Source organism: Camelus dromedarius, chromosome 2 (genome assembly GCF_036321535.1).
Source record: "Camelus dromedarius isolate mCamDro1 chromosome 2, mCamDro1.pat, whole genome shotgun sequence".
Classification (NCBI taxonomy): Eukaryota; Metazoa; Chordata; class Mammalia; order Artiodactyla; family Camelidae; genus Camelus; species Camelus dromedarius.
Genome location: NC_087437.1, coordinates 95,300,330 through 95,321,930, shown reverse-complemented (window position 1 = coordinate 95,321,930; position 21,601 = coordinate 95,300,330). Strand labels below are relative to the sequence as shown.

Here is a 21,601-nt window from a genome sequence, read left to right as displayed (position 1 = left end):
TAAGTTTCAATTTTACATTCTGAAATAATTATATAGTGGTCCATTAAAAAAAAAAAAAAAGCCACACAGGCACCCAACATGGTACATTGGGTGAGATTCACATGTGTTTTGCTTTTCCTCAAAGTTGCTATTTCACATCTTAGAACATGGTCAGATGCACAAAAGCACATTTCTTTTAATGGATTATGCCTTCCAATTCATTTTCAAGATTACTGAAGTTTTAAGTTATATGGAAGTTATTACTGGGGACCGTCTCTCCGAATTATTTTTATCTCCAGTTAATTAAATTGTTCCAATATATAGATAATGTTTATGGAAGGAACAGTGAAGGGATTCAATCTTTTTCATTTTATCAGGAAATTTAGCAGCATTGAACATACCAGAAGGGATAAACATTATGTTTAAAGATCAAAGGGAATCATGTTAATTATGAATCTAATTAATTTAGAAAATTGATTATTTGGGTCTCAAATGCATATCAGATATACATAGTGAAAAAAAAGTATTTTTAACTAAATGCAGAATTTTGTGTTACATTTCACTTATTTTCTGTTTCCTGAAGCAACTAGAATAAAAATTGACATTTTTAAACAACAATTACAGAAGCCTTTGCAGCCATTGTTTATGGAAAAGTATTTATCATGTGCCTCTGTAGAGTTTCATGGGAGATACACACATGACTCTGATCTTAATCTTTCTACACAGCCAGAGATAGGCAGCTAAGAGTGCTAAAGCTACAGAAGTCCCGATTCTGGCACCTATGAAGACACATCACTGAAGTGACCCACTTCTCTTCCTCGTCCTTCTTCATATCACCTTTATTGCTTCTACTTTTACTGAGCATTTAAATGCTTCACACAACGTGCTAAGCATTCCATATTTATAGTTAATTTAATCCCCACAACAGTCCTATAAGGGTGACATTTTCATTCCCATTTGACTAATGAGAAAACTGAGAATCAAGAGATTTTATGTCTTGTACATTCACACTGAATCCATGCGTGTCTGTCAGAAAAGACTGAGCTATTAGTCCTGCCCAAAAGAATGGTTCCTAAAGCAGCAGCAAAAAAAAAAAAAAAAAAAGTCTCCCTAATACACTTTTCAAAGAAATACTGAGGACTAATTTTGACAGACAGGCCTCGATATCAAGGGGGCTCAGAAAATTACAAGTGCAGAAATGTTCAACAATGATCAAACTCTCCATTAATCAGCTACCCCAAACTTCAAATCTCTATGGTCAAAATAAATATTACTGGGACTCTAATGGGATAGTTGTTTTGGAAGAAGCTGATGGAAAAATGAATCATAACAACAATTACTTTTGCATAAGCACTTCATAATCCACAAGCCACTTTTATGACACTATAATTATTTTGTTAAGTATTTTATTTCCTATCAGTTCACTGATGTTTATAGTCCTTGTACATTCAGTTTTTTCAACATCTCTGAGATGAAACTCAGAGAAATCAAGTGACTTGCCCAGAATCCCACAGCTGGTCTGTGTTGGGCAGCCCTTGATTCACTCAGACAGAAAATGTTACATGAGCACCAAGGATGCTCCTAAGCCTGCTGTAAGCAATGAGACTAAGAAGGCAAAGTAAATAAAGCGTGCCTGTAAGGAACTCACAGTCAAGCGGGGAAGACCTTGAAGTTCAATAAGGGGGGCAACAGCATCCACTGGGTCCATGGGTGGGCATCCCTAACCTGACATTGGGGTGAGGACTGTCTGCAAAGTCCATCTTCCTGGAAGATGCCTACCTGAGTCGGGTCCAAGGATAAGAGTCATTGGAAAAAGATGGGTCACTGGAGGGCAGGACATTTTAGACCAAAGAACTAGCATAAAGAAAAGCCCAGAGGTAAGCTACGTGGTGGTATTTAGATGAAGAAATATATAAAACAATATAGCGTTACTACATCGAAGGGAGCAGCAAGAGCAGACTAGGTCACCAGGCAGGGCACTATTTAGGTATTCTGGGTCATATCCTGGAGAGATGGGAAGCATGACAATGTTTATGAATGGAACTCAGATAACTAGATTTGTGTTACAGGTCAATGTACCTGCTGTGTGGAGGAAGGATTCTAAGGCACAAGATGGAGGCAAGGAAACTGGTTAGAGATGAACAGTTTCATTGCTCAAGAGATAATAAAGCAGTGGTAAGATGATAAGAGCGATGTTGAAAGTTGAGAAGTATTTAAAAGGAAAAATAAATAGGAATTTAAGGTGACTGACACTTGAGAAATGGAAGAGTAAAGCATGACTCCACTAGCACCCAAGCTGTCTACAAGTGTCTCTCCGCAGGTTGCATTGCCACCAACCGAAATGGAGGACAGGGAAGAATTCAGCTTCTTATGCCTCATCTGCTCCTATTGTCACAGCATCACTACTATTTCCTGTGAATTAATACTCACACCCTGGGTTAGAAGAAACTTAACAGCTTAGACAAACCTCTGACAGTTGCTTCTTGTTTTACTGGAAATGACTGTTCAATTCCCAGTTCACTGGGATATTAAATAGGGGCCAGTCACCAACTGTAGTGCCCATGGCATTTCAGCAAAGGTTTTTTATTTATTTATTTTTTAAGGCATGCAGTTCACCAGCATCAAGAAGAGGAGCTTTAGGAAATATTCCATCAGTAGCAATTAAGTCAGCCAAAAGACGGCACTGGTCTTTTTTCCTGCCTTCGTATCTCTTTGGTCTCACATCAATCTCAGACTGTAAGGCTGGGCCTTCCAGAGGCTGTCAGTGGCTAATCAATCCTAATGAGGAAGCACTCTGCTCCTTATCATGCATAGTAGGCATAATACTTATGGGAAGCATCAGACAAAACAGCAGTTCTTTGGAACAGAAGAGAATGCACATCCTTTTGATGATCCATTTGAACATTCCTACTGTAGGCCAACAATAAATTTAAACAGATAGCCAGATCATTTGTGATACCATATTTTAGAACTAAGAAATAAAAAACACAGGTGATGAAATTGAGAGAATAGAGTAATTTCACATCAAGGGAAGAAAAATGGACAAGCACTTCTGAGAAAAGAGCTGGGATTTCACAGAAATCCCATTTGTCTGGTAACAGAGCATCACCTGGTTTAGAGATGTTTGGCATCTGCCTTTTCTTTTAACAGAGCTGTTCCTGAAAGGGCAGGAAAGCAAGCTTCAAAGAATAACTGGTCCCTGTGAGAGCTGTGGAGGAGTGCAGTGGGGTGTGAACTCAATGTCCAGCTTCTTATGTCTGACTGGCCCAGCACTCAGAGCTAAAGGGAAATGGAGGACTAAATGTCTTTTAGTGCCTACTCTAAGAAACACATACAAAATGGGATTAGATTTTCTTAATGGCTCAACTCTGCAGAGATAACATGTGATTGCTTGGGAAATGGCTGGTCTATGGAAGTTGGTTTTCAGTTCGGTTTCCTGTGACAGACACAGCGATGGGAACACGATCACTCTGGTGATAGAGAGTCACAAATTTACTTTGTGAATGAGATTGTCGCAGTAATAAGAGCTGCTTTATCTGTAAAGTTGCAAAGGGAGTGGAAAGATTAATAAGGCCACGGAGTTTGCCTTGTTTAAGCAGTGAGTATCACTGAAGCAAAGAATCAAAAGAAATCTTAGAGGCGGAGGACAAACTTGAAAATGGGAGAAATTCAGAGCTTACAAACTCTGGGTGGCTTTATCTTATTTCTTCTAGGAGAGCTTGTCTCAAAAATGGAATTATTTAAAAAGCTATAGACATGATTGTCATCACAAATCAACAATTACTAATTTTAAAGGTTTAGTTATTAATAGTATGTTAAGTAAAACTATTTTTCTTTCTTTATTTTTCTCTTAAGTGTTCTGAGGCTGCATCCACCATGTTTTCCTTAAAAGCTATCTTTGACAAAGAAAAAAAAATTAATTTTTTAAATTAACCATAAATTGGTATAAAAATAAAAACAAGTAAAAAAAAATTAAGTTGGCTATCATATGATTCTAAGAAGAACCTCAAGACCCACCTGGTCAGTATCTAATAAAGGTGTAACTGGTTTAGATTAAGGTAGTGAAATTATATAAAACAAACCTGCAACCCTTCTCAGAACACCAAGGAGAGGCATAAATTTTAGTAGTTTCAATGGCACACTGTTTAAAAATCTGGCAGGGTGCCTCTCTGCATCTATTTTGTTCTGGTTAGACTTTACATTTTATAGGTATGTCACAACGTATAAAATGGTTATAAATACCACAGTATATATCTTTTTCCTTAAAAGATGGGGCCATTATGCAATATGAAACACTAGTTCAGCAGATAATTCGTTCCTAACATGACAGAGACAGCAATCCCAACACTTGTTGAGTTGAGACATTAAAATGCAAATAAAACAATGTAATAAATCAACATTGAGACAATGTGTCTTTTAAAAGATGCCTGAATTTGTTTGTGTATTTTAGGTTGACAGAGAGAATTCTTGAGGAGGTACATAGATAATATTACAGGATGGCGGGTAAAAGGGGCAGATAGACATTACGCATAAATACGACAACATTGATGGTTTAAATTTATAGCTAATAAACTTTTGATTATCCCAGAAAATGACAGACTATCAAGCTCAGGTTAACTGAATTTTCTGGTTAACTGGGAGTTAAGCAGAAAAAATTTTTATTGGTCATGTAACGGACATTAATTATTTTTCAATAGGTCAAATTACTACAGACCCTTTGAGTCTCTGCTGAATGTTTTTCCATAACAGTAACATTCCATTGCACATAAAATATAACCTTTTTTGAATCATTTCTATTCCCAAGTGGTTGTAATTTCCATGAAATTTTCTAGTTATTTTGCAAAACTTCAACATTAAGTCTAGCACTAGCTTTGATGGCACTAAGAAGATTCAATACATTTACTATAAAAGGCAATGAAGTCTTATTTTTAAATGCAATGTTTTATATTTGAGAAGAGTTTTAATAATTTGTTATATAATAAATTATCATAATCATATTAGTACTTCAGATTTCTCATTTACTATAGCAGGGGAAGAACCACCTGTCTAGAATTATTTGAACTATTTTCTTATGAAACAATCAATAATTATTAAAATTAAACAATAAAGCTATCACTATTAATGATACTAATATGAGTATAATGCTCCTTATTTATAAAGTACTCTGTAACAGACAGTATGTTAAGCATTATACATATATAATTTAATTTAATCCTAACAAAAATGCTATGAGATTGGTATTACTGTACCCATTTTACACATGGAACAACTGAGACTCACAACATTTAAATAAACTTTACTAGGTCACACAGGTGGTAAATGACAGAAATAGGATTCAACTACATTCTGTCTGACTCCAGCATTTACATTCTTAGCTACACAATTCTTTGTAACACATTTCTTCCTCTCTGGTAACTCACAAGCATAGAGACATTTTTCAAAGCCCTTTATTCTTTCTGCCAGCTCATTAGATAAGTTCTTGTTCCAAGGATTGATGAAGTTGCTTGAAAACAAAAATAAAAACAAATGTCTGTGCCTCAACCCAGATCTCCTAAATTAGCTTCTCCAGGGGCATGCCTGATAATCTGTGTATTTTAACAAGCTTCAGATAAGTTTAGGAAACTCTGTCTAGCCCTAGTTTTTACTCTGCTCCCTTTCAAACACAGACCACCAGGCAGCCATCATAGATAGCAATCTCTTCAAATTTGATCCAATGGAACCTACTATTGGCACTCAGGATCAAAGTCACCAGAAGCTGCCTGAATTTCCCCTGGGACACCCCAGTGATATTTGTACCACTCAAGCAGAAGGTTGGAGTTCAAATGCATATTTCAAATTATAGCAAGTCTCCAAGATGCCCAGTACCATGCTAAACACTGTGAAGAGCACACAAGTAGAAAAACCAAAGAAATCACGAGTTGAAAAAGGAATATTTAAGGGTATAGATACAGGTAGAGTCTCCAAAAGACCAGAATTTGGATTTCCAAAAAAAAAAAAAAAAAAAAAAAAAGGTGGAAAAAAGGGAAGCAATTCTCAAGTCAGGGTTATTTTTGAAATGTTGGAACTAATCATATCTGTCCTGGGGGTGAAAATCAAATGGTCACCCTCATTTAAGGAAGTTTTTTTCCTGTAACTTCTACCTGAGCATAAGGTTTTGTTGCCCAGCCTCAAGTCTCAAAATTAAATATTTATGGCATGAGGAGTGAGGAAAAGGAAGATTATTTTTAAGCCCATTCTGACTCCAAAAGTGCCTTTTAAAAATGAACCACAAATAAAATATAGAAATCAAAAACAACTACACTACTGCATTTCTTACAATTGTTTCCTGCTATCAGATGGATACATTTCTGATTAGTTTCCTTTGTAGTAACTAGTACTTTCCTACATTCAATCCTAAATGAAGAAAAAAATATATAACTTCTCAAGTTTCCTTTGAAAGGTTTCCTTTGTTTTTTTTCTTAGTCATCTTTTGCTGTTGGGGAATCATGTTACTTTCTTTGACACATTGTATGTATTATTCTAGCATGTTAAAGGTATTTTAACAGATGTTAATATGCATATTTTATTTTAATATTTGAATAAAATAATAACTTCAACAATATACAAATCTTTCATAAGTTTACAGAAAATCCAATGCAGTTGAAATAAGAACTTCTAAATTTCTTAAGCAGTTTCTGGATTTGATCATTTGTACCCAATGTTCACTGAAATCCAGGCTTAGCAGCAAGAATTGCACACGGAAAATTTAAGACTGAATTAACTTCGGAACTGAGTATAAAATTGCAGGAAGAAATTCTATTTTGATTTCAATATCTACTGTAGACACAGCAGAATGGCTATTATTTATAAAAGCATCTGACTCCCGAGGCAAAGGACTTTACATAAAGTAAACCATCTCTCTGACTAATGTGATTGACACTCAACCCCCCTGTCACAATTGCCTGGAGATAGACACACCTTTTCATGTCTTGTATTCATCCTGGGCTACTTTCACTCCCTCTGGAGGGCTTTTGAACTTAGACTTTACATCTCTTAAATTTATGCTTTCCACAAATGTAAAGGGGTTTTCTTTTCTTACCGTTTTAGTCTAAGTTAGATTAAAGAGAAGTAGCCTAGGCCTTAGAAATTCAATGTTTGTTCTTGATCTTTTCTTTTTTTTTCTTTTGTTTTTATGAGGTTGAGCTAAAAACCCCAAAGTGGGACATAATGGCTTTAGAGACAGGAAGGAAATATTCTTTATTCTTTTTTTTCCTACTGTAAAAAGCCCACAAGGCTCTTTTGTAGAAAGCCCACAGTAGAAGCACTCCTTCAAAAGCCACCTTTTCCTTCATAATAGCCTTAGAGGAGACAGTGTTCAGAAAAGATGACAGAGCAAGTGTTGCTAATGTCATCCTCGGAAACAAGCTAAGTAGTTTATGGCCAAAATCCCTATTTACTCTGTATACGTGTCAAAATAGGGAATTTTTTTTCACCAAAAAAAAAAAAAAAAAAAAAAGTTCTTTAAAGATCATTGTCTCTCAGATTCCACAGTAAACAATTTGTCCCTAAAAAGGAAAAAAAAAAGAGAGAGAGAAAGTTCTCAGATGAGACATAGTGAGAAATAACCAGTGTGACATCGCGGGAAAAGGAGCAAAGAGATTATGAGAATGAAAAACATATGAAGTATGGATACAAAGGACGTGACAGAACCATTTCTGTGCATCAGTTTTAAAACGTGCCTTTGACACTCAAAAACATGCAGCCGTACAATGTGGCATCCATTTTGGCTCACCAAACACCAAATAATCAACCTTTACCAGAATTAGTGAAGTACAAATGCAATTCACCCATTCAACAAATATTTATTGAGCAGCCGTTACGTCAGGCGCTGTGCACAGGAAAAGACTGCAAAAGGCCCTACTCTACGGATGGATCTTACAGTCTAGAAGGGAGCAGAATCTTCTCATTTTTGAATTGCATAGACCTTTGAAAGTGCATGATCTGAAGGAAGGGTAGATTTATTTTCATTTAAAGACAAAGTTTCCACGCCAATAGCTGTCATTTAATTAAAGTTCGGTGTTTGAAGACCCAGAGATTAAAGCATGTTCTCCCCCTCTACTTGACCAAGACAAAACTCTCATAATTTTGAAAACCAAATTCAATTTCCTGTAACAAACACTTACAGAGCTCCAGCAGGTAAAACAATAATTTCCTTTAAATGTGTTTGAAATAAAATATTTACAGCACTATTTAAAGTCTATATTTAATATAGACTACTCTAGTAAATCATATTTTCAAATATCAACATTGCAGTTCATATAATAAATCAACCACACAAAATGCTCCCCAAACCTTACCTTGGACAGTCAGAGTGGCTGATGCTTCAGCTTTTCCAACCATATTTTCTGCAACACAAGTATACGACCCCATGTCACTAGCCATCACCTTCCGTATTTTCAAGGTGTGATCATCTCTGATTTCATATCTAGTGACATAATAAAAGAAAACAGAGTTAAGTGACTTTCTACTTGAAAGACCCCATTATTACAAATATGACGCATTTAAACATCAAATCACATGCAACACTGTCGTCACAAATTTACAGCAAAAGATAAATAATGCGGCATTCCTCCAAGTAAGGGTGCAGATAGAAAAGAGTTTTTTTTAAATATGCATGTGGGCTAAAATATTAAACTACTTCCTCAAAGGATATTTTTGGAAAAAGTAGACACATTCATTTATGTCCTCAAGTTCCTGTACTCGCAGTAAAATGGAAAGAGAGTAACCACTAAGATACATTCTTGTATGTCAGACTTTAAGTGTTTGTTTGTTTTTTAGGTTTCAAAATTCTTATAACAAGTTACAAAGTATAATGCTCACCTCCATTTTTCAGATGAGAAAATTGAGGCATAGGCAGGGAAGGTAACCTGGCTTCGGTCTTCAGCTAGTTTAATGGTGGAGTTAATATATGAACCCAGACAGTCTCGTTCTTGCCTTCCCTCATCTTCCTTCTTTTTCAATGTTGGTTTTCCCTTGAAGTTTCACTTTAATGCTCTTTTCACTCTACATAATATCCCTGAGTCATATTATCTACTATAGCTTATATACTGATCAACAACACAAACATTTCTAGCCCCTATTTCATTTAAGCCCCAAATTCATTATCCTGACTAATAATTAGGTATCCTATCCCACAGGCACCTAATATTTAATATGTTAGATACAATTTCCTTTCTTATCCTATCACATGAAACAGCTCCTTCCCCTAACACAACCCACCCATCCTCCTTCACCAGCTCCCTATATATAACAAATCGTCCAGTTCATCATTTGGACTCAGAACTTTCTATCCCTGGTGCACCCCTCTCCCAGTTCCATCTCATCTCCCAGTTCAGGCAATTCACATCTCTTAACTGGATAACAACAATGTTGACCCAGCCACCAGCCTCCCTGCCACATTAGTGTAGTATCCATAGTGCTACAAGAATTATTTTCTCTAAAGAGCAGTCCTATTCATAGCAATCCTTCTTGGCTCAACAATGTGCATGCCATTTGATTCAAAATTCTTTAATCCATTACACGAAACCCTGTTAATTTGGGCTTAGTATCTCCAGACTGATCTCTCATAACTTCTTGCCACATGCTTTATGTGCTACCATGCTAACGTTCCACCGTGCAAAACATGTGGCCTTTCTGAGATTTGTGTCTGTGTTGTGATGTCTCTTTTCCTGGAATACTCTTCTCCTCTTTCTCGCTTATCAAGCTGATGCACACTTTTCAAGACATTACTAATCTATTGCTCTCCTTTGAGAACTCTCTCCTGATTTTCCGCTCCGCAGGTCTACCTCAATGCAACAGAAAGGTTTGCTGTGTTATTCTGCATCTATCCATTCATGCCTTCTTTTGTGAGCTTCTTGACAGCAGAAGCTGTGTGTGAACCACTGTTCTATCCCCTAAACCTAGCAGGGACTCAAGGTACATTTGCTGAATGAATGGACACGTGAGAGAAGACAGCCTAAAGACAGTACCTGGAAGTCTCATTTCATTCCCGCATTCCCCAAGGCTGCAAGTGTCTCTCTCTGCTCCTAGCCAATTTAAGGGTTTGACAGATGTCAAGAAACTCTGACCTTTTCTAACATTCCCTGGTGATGTTGTAGCTAAAGAAAAGGAAGCCTGCTTTTTAACTGGTTCACAGTTACGTCTCTCATGCTGTGCCTTCCTTCCCTTCCCCACTGACTCCCATCCTGGAAATCGGTATAAACTGCAGTCTGGTTGAACAAAGAGAAAACTGCTTAAGGAATATCACATTTTACAAGGATTACCTGGGCAGGCCAGGGTCATGAATGTGCAGTTCTCATCGGAAACTCTCAGAGAAACCACAGGCACCTTCTGATTCTAATTGTCCCTAGAACTGTGTCTGGCCCGGATCACGGAGTCTAGGGTCGGCCATCCGAACGGCATGTATGTGAACAATAGCCTGTTGAAAACTGTAGAAATTCCAAGAAGATGAACCCCATTCTTAAATCCTGATCCATACCTGGACTTGGGCAGCTCTCCGTCATCTTTCCTCCATCGAACTGTAGGCACAGGGTCACCTCTGGCCTCGCATTTAAATTCCGCACTGTCATCCACCGTGACTGCCAAGTTACTTGGTCTCTTCACAAACGATGGTCTCTCTAAAATTAGAAAAAGTCATCTCAAGAAAAAATGAAGATGAGCAAACCAAGAACCATTTTAGATGTCCAGGAGGAGCAGATTTATAATTTAAAATACTATTTAGAAAATTATTCCACAGAGTTCCCTACCTACCTAGGTTTGGTGTTTCCTCCTAATTTTCTTCCCATGTCTTGGCTATTTTATCTCAGACTGATTTACTGATTCTTCCTCGCTTTTTCCCATCCCCCAAAATATTGGCTTATCATCTTCTAGAACAGGTCATTTCTTTCTCCCTTGTATAAAGATACTAAATAATAACAGGAGATGAGCTCTGCAGCAAGCAGATCAGAGGAAACTGCACTTACCTAAGACCGTTAGCTCTGCTACTTCACTCTCACGTTCTCCAACCATGTTGGTACCAACACAGACATATTTGCCAGCGTCACTTTTGCGGGTGTAAGTAATCATGAGCTTTCCTCCTCGTATCTTAAAAAAAAGTTTCACATGAATACAATTAAAGTTGCTTTAGCAATTTTTAAGAGATCTTCATAAGTGAAATCTACTTTCTCAGCATGCCAGCAAAGCATAATTATATCAAAGAGTTGATGTATCGTTTTGCTATATTTATAGGGAATAACTTTAAACAAAATTTATTCCAAAGGAACAAAATAAAAGAGGCAAGACATTTTCACTTACCTAAATTTCTTGTAAAGTTATTATATTCTGTATGACTAGAAATTTGTGTTTCCAAACCGACCAAGTTCTTTCATATTATTTAATTAAATGAAAACCAAAAAAAATGCATGAACAATTTGGTTAGCAAGTGGAAAAAAGGAAAAGGAAATTCTTAATACCATATGATTATAATTAACATGTAAATACATTTTAGCTATAAGTAATTTCAAGGAAGCATATTTTAGAATTAGAAGATGTGGAAATAAAAATGTCTCCAATGAGTTAATTTGCCAGAGTTGCTTTAAAGGAATAATTTTCAAAACATTGCAGAACCTGACATGTCCTAAAAAATAATCAAAGGTGTTACTGATGTTCAAGCAGTTGCTTGCGGACTTAGAAGGCTGACACTGAACAGATCCCACTAAATCATCTGGAAAGTCATTCGGGTACACTTAATTATTTGAAGAAGAATTAATTACAAATGTAAGCAGACTTCCAGTACAACAAGTAGGCTGAAGTTAACCATGAATTGGGATGCGGATACTGAGCTATCTTTACTTAATATGCTTTTGGTGGGGAGTGGAGTTCAATTACCCATGCATATCTATAATGCTCTGAACCTCAGAAAGGTTTTGTCAGGGATAACTTCCAGAATGTTTATTCATGGAGGTTTTGACCTCACAGTTATTCCGTACAGTGTACAAATTAAACAAAGGAGGAAAGAAAGAAATATAAAAAGAAAGAAAAGAAAGAAGGAAGAAACCATTCAAATAGAATTTTTTTCATCTTACACTAGGAGTTTATTGAAACTACTGCTTTATAAAGGTGGGGTCCCACTGGTTTGGAATACCTAAATTACTTTATTTCAACCCAGACATCCAAACTAGATATTTTGACCAAGTCCTTATATTATAGGACAAAACCAAATATTAATAGAGCAGTATTCATTTTTGTGTCTTTAGAATTTGGTATTTTTTCAGCCATTTTATTAAAAAAAAGATCATGATTCTCTGGGTGTCATCATAAAAACCATCCAGGGACTTTTTTCTGCATTGTTCATGACTCCATCCCTCAAGCCTAGAAAAATGCCTGCATATAGTAGTCACTCAAAAGATTTTTGTTGAATGCAAACTGCTCTTTTAGACAAAATTAGTCTGTTACTCAATGAAGCCTTTCTATAAAGGCTTATGGCAGTTACAAGATATATTAATAATAATTTGATTGTTTTCATATATATATACATGTACCTAAATTTTCAAACAGAATAACACAAAGAAAAGAATAAATGTCACATGAAAAAAAATGTTCCAAAAGTTAACTACTGTCAGTACTTTGTGAGCATTTTTTTCTTTTTTCCCTCTCTCTCTCAATACAGACAAGATAAATAGATGTATAGATATAAAATATGCAAGGACATACACACTTTTACTAAAGTAAAATCATATGATACATGTTATTCTGTAAGCACATTTTCAATTCTGTAATATCCTAAAATGCAGAGAGGATTCTTCCACAATAAAGAATTATCACACCCAAAATGTCAATAATGCTGTGGCTGAGAAACTTTGTTCTAAAGACCTGGCCTAAGGATAAATGCTGGATTAAAATGACAAAAGGAAGGAGGGGTTAAAATTAGGTAATACCACAAACACTCTATTAAAAAACAATCATTAGGAGTTTGGGATTAAGAGATACACATTACTATATACAAAATAGATAAACAACAAGGACCTACTGTGTAGCACAAGGAACTATATTCAGTTTCTTACAATATACTATAATGGAAAAGAATCTGAAAAAAATATATGTATGGACATGTATAACTGAACCACTTTGCTGTACACCTGAAACTAACATTGTAAATCAACTACAATTCAAAAAAAAAATTAAAAATCATTGCTAAGACTCCCCAGATTAGTATAAATACCCTCACTCAACTTCCACACCATTAATAAGACAATTTCATTATAAAACACTACGTTCCACTCCAAACTCACTGGTAATAATGGTTAAAGATCCCCAAGTGGGAGTTACAACTTTAATGTAAAACTAAACAAGTCTCAGCAAACCTGGGAGAAACTTATTTCCTCTGAGGATGATAGTGACAGAAATTGACAAAAGTGAAGGAAGAAACAAGAAAAGTACAGCAAACAGAGAAATACAAAAAATAATGGATGAAAATGGTTGTCTTCAGTTTCTATAAGTTCAAATTGCTTTTGGCATTATGTCAATGGCTGAACTGAAATAGAGCCAACCAAAAGCCATAATTCTGTTCTCTATGGTCACAAAGTGGACTACGTGGTGGCCTGTTCTTTTCAATAAACCAAAGAACAGAAAAATCCTAGTGCTATAACCCTGATCAAATATAACACACCAGCTTTAAAGCAGTACCTACTATTAACAATCACCATTTTATGCTGAGTCATATAAAAATATTGATTGTAAAGGGTGACTTTATACATTCTAAATCTTCGTGCCCCTTTGTAAACCCATAATTGACATTTCCTCTCTCCCCACAGAAAGGAAAAATATGCCTAACACATACAAAACACTATAAATGTGAAAACAGCAGTATTTAAAACAAGCTAAGAAATATTTCTTGGCAGGTCTCTTCCTGCAGCTGAATCTGACAGCCAAATTGTAAACCTATCAAAAACGAGTTTCTGTAACGAACAGACACAACGTTAAACACTGCACTGCCAGGTAGTGGAGAAGCACGACATGTTAAACTTCCAGACAATATGCTGGCATCTAGCCTATGTCAGAAATCCAAGGCAGAGGTCCCACTTCCTCATTACCATCCACCTCACCAGCCCACAGTCAGAAGCCCACATTTCCATAAGCTCTAGATAGTGCTTAAAGGGGGGTCCCAGCTATCTACATACTTGATGAAAACATAACAGAAAAAGGTCCCACTGGTGTTGCTCCTTTTTGGGAAGGAGACAGAGGAGGAGAAAGGAGAACGTGGTAAAAATCTGAAAGTTTCTTCAAATATCTTTCTTTACACTTTTTATTTTTCTTCAAAACAGTCTCAGATTTTTTTTTTTAAAGTGTTTCAGTGACATTAAAGTACGGAATACTGCAATGTATTTGATATACAGGACCCTCATATACCAGTATTTTCACTTTAAGAAACTATAAATGATTATTTTCCTGAGGGGTAAAAAGGCTTCTCCCCTAATACTTAAAGACGTCTCTGAAGTAGTTGAAAATCTCTTCTAGAATGCTTTCATCTCCTTTATTGTATTGTTTACTGAGTAAAAAGATAACAGAAAAATCAGGTATAAGATGTAGCTTCTCAACCAAAAGTGAAGACAATCATTTCATATTTCTGGCAAGCATGAAAAAAACTAGTCAGAATTCTTATTTTTAGCATAAAGAAGGAAAATTACCTTTGCACACATAGAATCGTGCTTTCTTTTTAAAAAGTAAAGTAAGTAAGCTTTTTGTCTGTTTATTCTATGGCATAAACAACTTACCCTGCAATCAGTCCTTAAAAATCAGAAATAAAGATGAACTTAAAATGAACTCCTTGGCATGTCTTCATTTTCTACCTTAAAGCAAGTCAGATGAGTTGCAGTATCTATTACACAGGACTTTTTTTTTTTTTTCCAGGCATCACCCCCACAATGTTATCCATACACCTCTAGGTTAGGATACTAAACCAACTGGGGCTAATTAACTAGTTTGGCTACACAAAATCTTTTCTGCTTTTAATTACATTAACCTAATGTGACTTGAATTCAGCAGACCAAAAACGAAACCACTAATTATATTAAGGGCTTCAAAGATGATTTCAAATTGCTAACCACCAAACTGTCATATAATTTATCTCATTTCCTTTAATAGATTTTGCATTGAAAGTCTGTGTTTCTTACTATCAATTCCATTTTTATAATACATCCTAACAATGGATAGAAACACACTAATTTAGAATGTTAAAAGAGAAATATGTTTAAATAATATACATAAGACACACACATAGGTGTCATTATACCAATGAGAAATTGTGCAGTACTTAATTTTTACAATTTTCTAAAAGATTAAAGGCTCACAAACATTCATGGATAGTAGTAAAGGCTTAATTAGCAGGGTTAATAGGAGTGAAATTTTTAAAGCATCCAGGTTTAGAATTTTTTTTTTCTTGAAAAGCTTGATTTTTCTTTTTGACCACTGTTTTCATACTGCTCTGCAAAGTAAATGAGACAAGAGGTTTTGAATTATAATCTAGTGTATTTTCCTTAAACAAGTCACTATGAAGTCACTTTGGGCAGAATATCTCTTCCTAGCAGTGCTGTCAATTCTGCCTGGATCTTTGACCTACAGAACAGATACCAAGCTGTTGTGATCTGGAGAAGTACTTTGCACGGGTTTAAGACTTCTTAATGACCATGAGATGCAGGTACCCCAGATGGCTAGTCAGAGCCCCTAGACATTCTCCCTGGTGAACCCAGTGGCAGGGCAGTTTTGAATGGTCCCCAAGGGCTCCTTTCAACAGAGACATGTAAAGAAGAGTCACAGTAACAGCTTTTCTTTCTTTAACATTTAGCATTAAAACAGTAACAACAAAAACAAACTGAAAAAAGATATCTTATTTGATCAAGGAAAAGAGAGTGGGAGGAAGTGGAAAGATACCCGTTACTTTCCAACCTGGCTGCAAGAGTGGTATCAACCTTTAACGTAAACAATTCAAATTGAAGCATCCATGCCCTCTAACATAGACTTCTGGACCTTTCAAAAACAATTATGCTTGATTGCATTCTAAATTAAGCAAAAACACTGGTGGTAATGTAATTATCTTGTACAAATGATAGGCAAAGGATTGGATAAAATACATGTCTCATGGCAATCTAAAAAAAATTCTAAGAAAGTAAAAGATAATTCATGTAATTCAGATCTTACACAATATCAAAGAAACTACAGTAGTTCTTGCTTGGCAATGTTTCTTACAGTCCCAGGTAAGAACAATTCAGTTCAATAAGAACAGTTGATAAAGAAACTATGTCTAGAATTAGTTTCATGTTTTTACTAGTTATGGTTTAATATCATATGTAGGTACTTCATATTTCTGACTATAAAAATTCATAATTCTCTTGTTTCACTCTTTGGCACCTAAGTTTTAACGGAGTTAGTAATCAGATAAAAATTTAAATTTTTCAAAAATCTCTGCTATAAAAAACCATTGATATAAAACAATTTATATCTACTACTCTAGCAATAATCCACACTTTTCCTAAGTATAAGAAGTTTCAAGAACTTAATCTTTATTCTATTTATTTGTACTAATCTTATCACACAAAAATGTTTTTAAAATGACATCATGTATTTTTAACAATATGAATTCATACTAAAGTCTCTAACATAAGTTTTATTTTAGATAAATCTATAAAACTAAACCAGGATTAGCAACATCACAGTTCTTCCTGGCTAACAAAGTTTATTTCCTTTCTGCTTTTCATAAAGGCTACTGTCTCTCAATTCATTTGCCAAAAATTTTCAATTCTCCCTATTCTTATTTCATTCTGGTTCACAGATTCTGAGAGAGAGAGAAAGAGAGAGAGAGACAGAGGGAGAGATTGAGAGAAAAGAAGGAGGAAGAGGAGGAGGGAAAACAGGAGAAGGGGGAAGGAGGAAGAAAAGGAAGGAGAAGAAATGCATTGTTTTATATATCTCCCACTCAGGTCTCTTGATGAGATGTGATCTGGTTTCATGCTGGCCATCCAAAGGCTGTAAGGCAAAGCTGCCATGTACCCATGACTAGTTCAATACGGACTTATGACGGAATGAGAGCGACTCTACCCTACAGATGGGTTAAACTAAGAAAAAAAGATTGTATGCTAATATTTACACTTTTAAACTATAGATTATAAAAAAAGAATTAGTTAGATTTCAATCACACACATTGTAAAATATTTTCACCTGAATGTTACTAATCCACTTATTTGTCCATTCTTATGTAAAGCCTCCTTCCTCTTTACAGCCTACTTGATGTTCATGAGATTTGCACACAAAAAATCTTGTACAACAAAAGGATGCCTGGGTAAGGACATATACAGTGTAAGGAAATATGAAACTGACAAATTGAAAACAAATGACCATTCTGCATTTTCCCTGGTGACGTTAAAAGGGACAACATTACAAGGAGGAAAACTTAACTTACTGTAGGTTTTTCAACTGTTCTCTTAGGAGTGGAATAGAGAGGAAAAACAGGCAATTAGAATCTCTCCATTGGCGTTCGATATTTGCTTGGGCTCCATGCATACAAGAGAACGTGATCCAATTTCATTTGTTTGCTGGTACACTTTACAAAACCATTTAAAAACCAACATGATTTCTGCCAGGAGTTTAAATACACTCGATCATCAGAGAGAAGCAACAAGAGACTCATGCAGAAAAAGCAATTATCCCAGTGGGAACACGTGGCTCTCTACACAGCCTGGTGAGCTGCCAGCTGAGAACACAGGCCTGGGCGAATTGCTGCCGAGGACTATGGCAGCTGCATTTCTCTGTTATGTTCATTTCTCCTGCTAAACTTCTCGTTTCTTCCTCATAGCAGTTTATAAATTGATAGTTGGCTGTTTGCTGCTGCAGAAGCACACCTATGATAATTTGATTACAGACTACATCGGGAAGAGCAGAATTGCTAATTGCAGACAAGTGGGAGCCACCCTGCAGAGAGAGGACGTTAAGTTAAAGAGAGAGGATGATTTTCTTCATGAAGGTATAAATGACTACCTTTCTCTATCTAGTTTGTATCACTAGAGGAACTTTCCATGAATCCTAGTTTTAACAAGAAATAGTCCAAAAAACACACAGTCTCATTAAAACACACCTATTTTCCTTGGGTAAGTGTGGCTCCAAGGCAGTCTGAAGACTTGGGTTTGGCATTTTCTCTTGCATGCCCAATTTCTTAAGCCAGTCAACCGGGAAAGCCACCTCTAATTTATTGTACTCCAAACCAGGGCCAGACAACTGCTGAGTGCTGGTGAAATGGAGAGCAGATGAAACAGGGAGGCTTTTAGCTGATTCCCCAGGTGTCTGGTTCCTAAGTCATTAAGATCAGAACCCCAAAGTGAATCCTACAAAAAAGAGGCAATATAAAGAGTGGTTCTGGAAGAAAAGAGCGTTGGCTAGCTCTTCCCCCAAATAAGTAAGGTGATTGATTTTTACCTCTGCAAATTCTACATATTCCATGGTAGTACTCTGCATGCATATGAAAAATTAATTTAGTTCAGAGCCATTAAAGTTAATGTATTAGTTCCTTCACAGGTCTCATGAAACAATGTCCTGCTGTTTTAAAGGTAAAAACAAAGTCTTATGGGCAATTTTCACTTTCCTACGAAACCAGGATTGCTTTTTATCACCTCTTCCAACCATCTGTCTATAATTCTGAATTTACATATAGCCACTGTTAGGATAGCCTGAAATAAAAATCTATGGAGGAATTATGACTATACTCTAGAAATAAAGATGACAAATGCTCATCATATTTGAGGGGAGAAAAGCTCATTTTCAAACACTTGGCTCTTTTGAGTTACAAATGCACCAGCTGAAAATACTTTTCAAACAGTAAATCCTTTTTCTCACCACGGGTTCTTATGCTTAGTTTTCTTCTACAGTTTTGGTCTGGTGTGAGAATTTCCCTCACCACCAAGTTCCTTGCGAAGATAATGCCTTTTCCAGAGACTGTATTTTGTTATTCTTGAAATTTAAATTCACTTGTAGTATGAAGAAGACATATAACCATGGCAGACAAAGTCAAACCAAAGTTGAGTATGTAAGGGATTCTTGGATTCAGAAATGCAGAATGACTTTATGAAAATTAAGTAAGGAAAATTGCTTTATGGCAATATATTTGTAATCTGCACAAATAAAAAAAGCAACAAAAGTGTTTAATACTGTTAATGAAGATTCTATATAAGTAGGAAGACCCCTAAAGTCGCTACAAATTGAAATAAACACTTATTCCTGCTCTGTGGTATTTTAATCTAGAAGAGTCAAAGGAGAACAAGAAGAGACTTGCAAGTGACAAGCTTAATTGATTAATCAGAGTCAGGGCTCAACAGACAGGGTCAGAGATTCAATATCCATTTGGCCCGTTGCTTCATTCTCTTTTATTGATCACAAGACTACGCCGGGACCTAGCTCACTTGTTTGGCAAATGTGTGCCTCATTTTATGAGACACACAATAAGATAAAAGACAAGAACCCCCTCTCAACCACCACTGCACGTATGTTGAAACAAATGAAAATACATCCACGTACAACTTAAGAGAAAGCAAGTAGGGTAATTTACACACATGAGGAAGAAAATAAAATCTTGGAAAGAAAGGTCTAACTAAGGCTTAAAGGAACTCTTTTTGGTGGGTTATCTTAACCTCCAGAATTACCCACATGTACTTCTTACTGTTTCTTGAGAACTGATGGTTACCTTGAGGACAAATAAGAAATAAAAATAAATGTATTCTGCCCCTTATATTTCTATAGTTATCTGTGAAAGCAAAATAAAAGAGAAAATGTCTATCTGAAGAGTACTTCAAAAATTGTTTGAAATGATACTGGTTTGTGATAATCTTTCTCAGCAATAGTTCTGTTCCACAGTCAAGACAAAAACAAACTGAACAGAAATGCAGTGCAAAAAGTATTCATGGCGTGACGGGTCTCAGTGTTTTGGATTGCTCCCAACCCTAAGGCTGTAAGTTACAAGGTTTGAACTGTAAGTTCAAATTCAGAATTTTGTGAATCCTCAGTTGCTTCCATACAAATCTAAGTAGGAGTTTTCAGCATTAAGTGGTGGGAAAGGTTCTGGCGTTAACGTCACTGGGGAGATTAAGGAGCAAAGTAAAGTCAACCCAAAAACAAAAACAAACAAACAAAAAACTTGATCCTATGTTTCCTGCTTCTCTTATATAAAATGCAAGTTCTATGATGGCAAGGAGTTTGTCATATCTCTAGGATCCAGCGCCAACACCTACACAGAACGCATGCTACCAGATTTTTCAAGATCTGAGAAATAGGATACAAAGAATTCTTTGATTTCAGTCACCCTCTCCTCATAAAAAGGCTTAATATTTTAGAATTTATATTAGAAGTACACTCTTCTATTGCCTTGTAGAAGACAAAGTCAAATTCCGATGACTTCATACCAAAGCAGCAAATAAATTTAAATTTGCTGGTGTTTCAGTATTAGTTTTAAATGACTTAACAATTGGAAAGACTGAATACCTGAAAAAAATCATGTCCTAAATGTAAAATCTTTGTGACAGTTTTCTCCACAAACACATGAAAAATACATCATGAACCTGTAGTAAATTTCACAAATGTACTACTGCATTTAAACAATAATCTGGGATATTATTATTGTTGTGATGAATGAGAATCATGATGTAGGAACATGGGCCAGGTACCTGACGTTGCTGCATGCATCACCTTTCATTTTTACAATAGTCTCACAGGTGAGGTATATTTTTCTATTTGGGGATGAGAAAACTAGTGCTCACAGAATGTCAGAAACTTGCTCCAGATCATTTGGTAAGGGGATTGGAGCTCATTCTGCATAAATCCCAAGTAAAGCTTACACAGTGCACTTTCTTTTGGACAGAAAACAAGAGCTCGTATTTTCTGTGCTTCTCATGCCACGAACTACAAATTAGCAATATCTTGCAAATGTACAGATTTTGAGACCCAATGGCTTGGCAAAGAACTAGGTACTAGTGGTGGACCTCCCTGAGTGCATTAGATTGATGGCCTTCCTTCCATTACATCCCATATTTAAGCCTGAGTGATTGGGATAGCCAACCTAATTGCCATTAATCCATCTAGCTGCCAGTGGAAAAAGACATGCATGTTTACGCTTCACCTACGCCTGTGTTCTTTGCAGGAGAGATCTAGCTAGGTAAATAGCTTACATTAGTTCCTCTAACGGAGGAATGGCTCTTCTTTTCCCATATATACATGTACTTATTACTATGACATATTTAAAATTTGAACAGAATATTTGTAATCTTTCCTAATAAAGATGAGAAAATCTGACATGATTTTTTATAAGCATGATGCATGAAGCAATATGGTGATGTGATCTATCTAGATAAGGGAAGAGCGACACCATGAATGTTAAAAGGCAAAGAGATAAGAAATAATGGATTCCTTAGCAAATTACACTTTATCCACTCAAGGAGACAGAGTTCCATTATTTTCAACCAGTATTATACAGATTGCATTCAACTGCTTTTGAAATTTTCCCACACAAGATGATGCTCTGAACGGTGACTCAACCATGAGCCTGTTTCTAGTGTGATCAGCCTTTTAAGCT

General features: G+C 36.0%; 1 protein-coding gene across 10 annotated transcripts in view; it reads right to left on the bottom strand.

The window, feature by feature from the left end:
* ROBO1 (roundabout guidance receptor 1) overlaps positions 1-21,601 on the bottom strand; it is a 1,016,936-nt gene that overhangs the window by 97,080 nt on the left and 898,255 nt on the right. For all 10 annotated transcript variants that reach the window (XM_031457716.2, XM_064496419.1, XM_064496401.1 and 7 more), the window contains 3 exons: positions 10,980-11,100; positions 10,496-10,634; positions 8,316-8,443 (listed from right to left, as the gene is read on the bottom strand). In XM_031457716.2, coding sequence (XP_031313576.1) covers positions 8,316-8,443; positions 10,496-10,634; positions 10,980-11,100 — 388 coding nt within the window. The remainder of the gene's footprint in view (positions 1-8,315; positions 8,444-10,495; positions 10,635-10,979; positions 11,101-21,601) is intronic.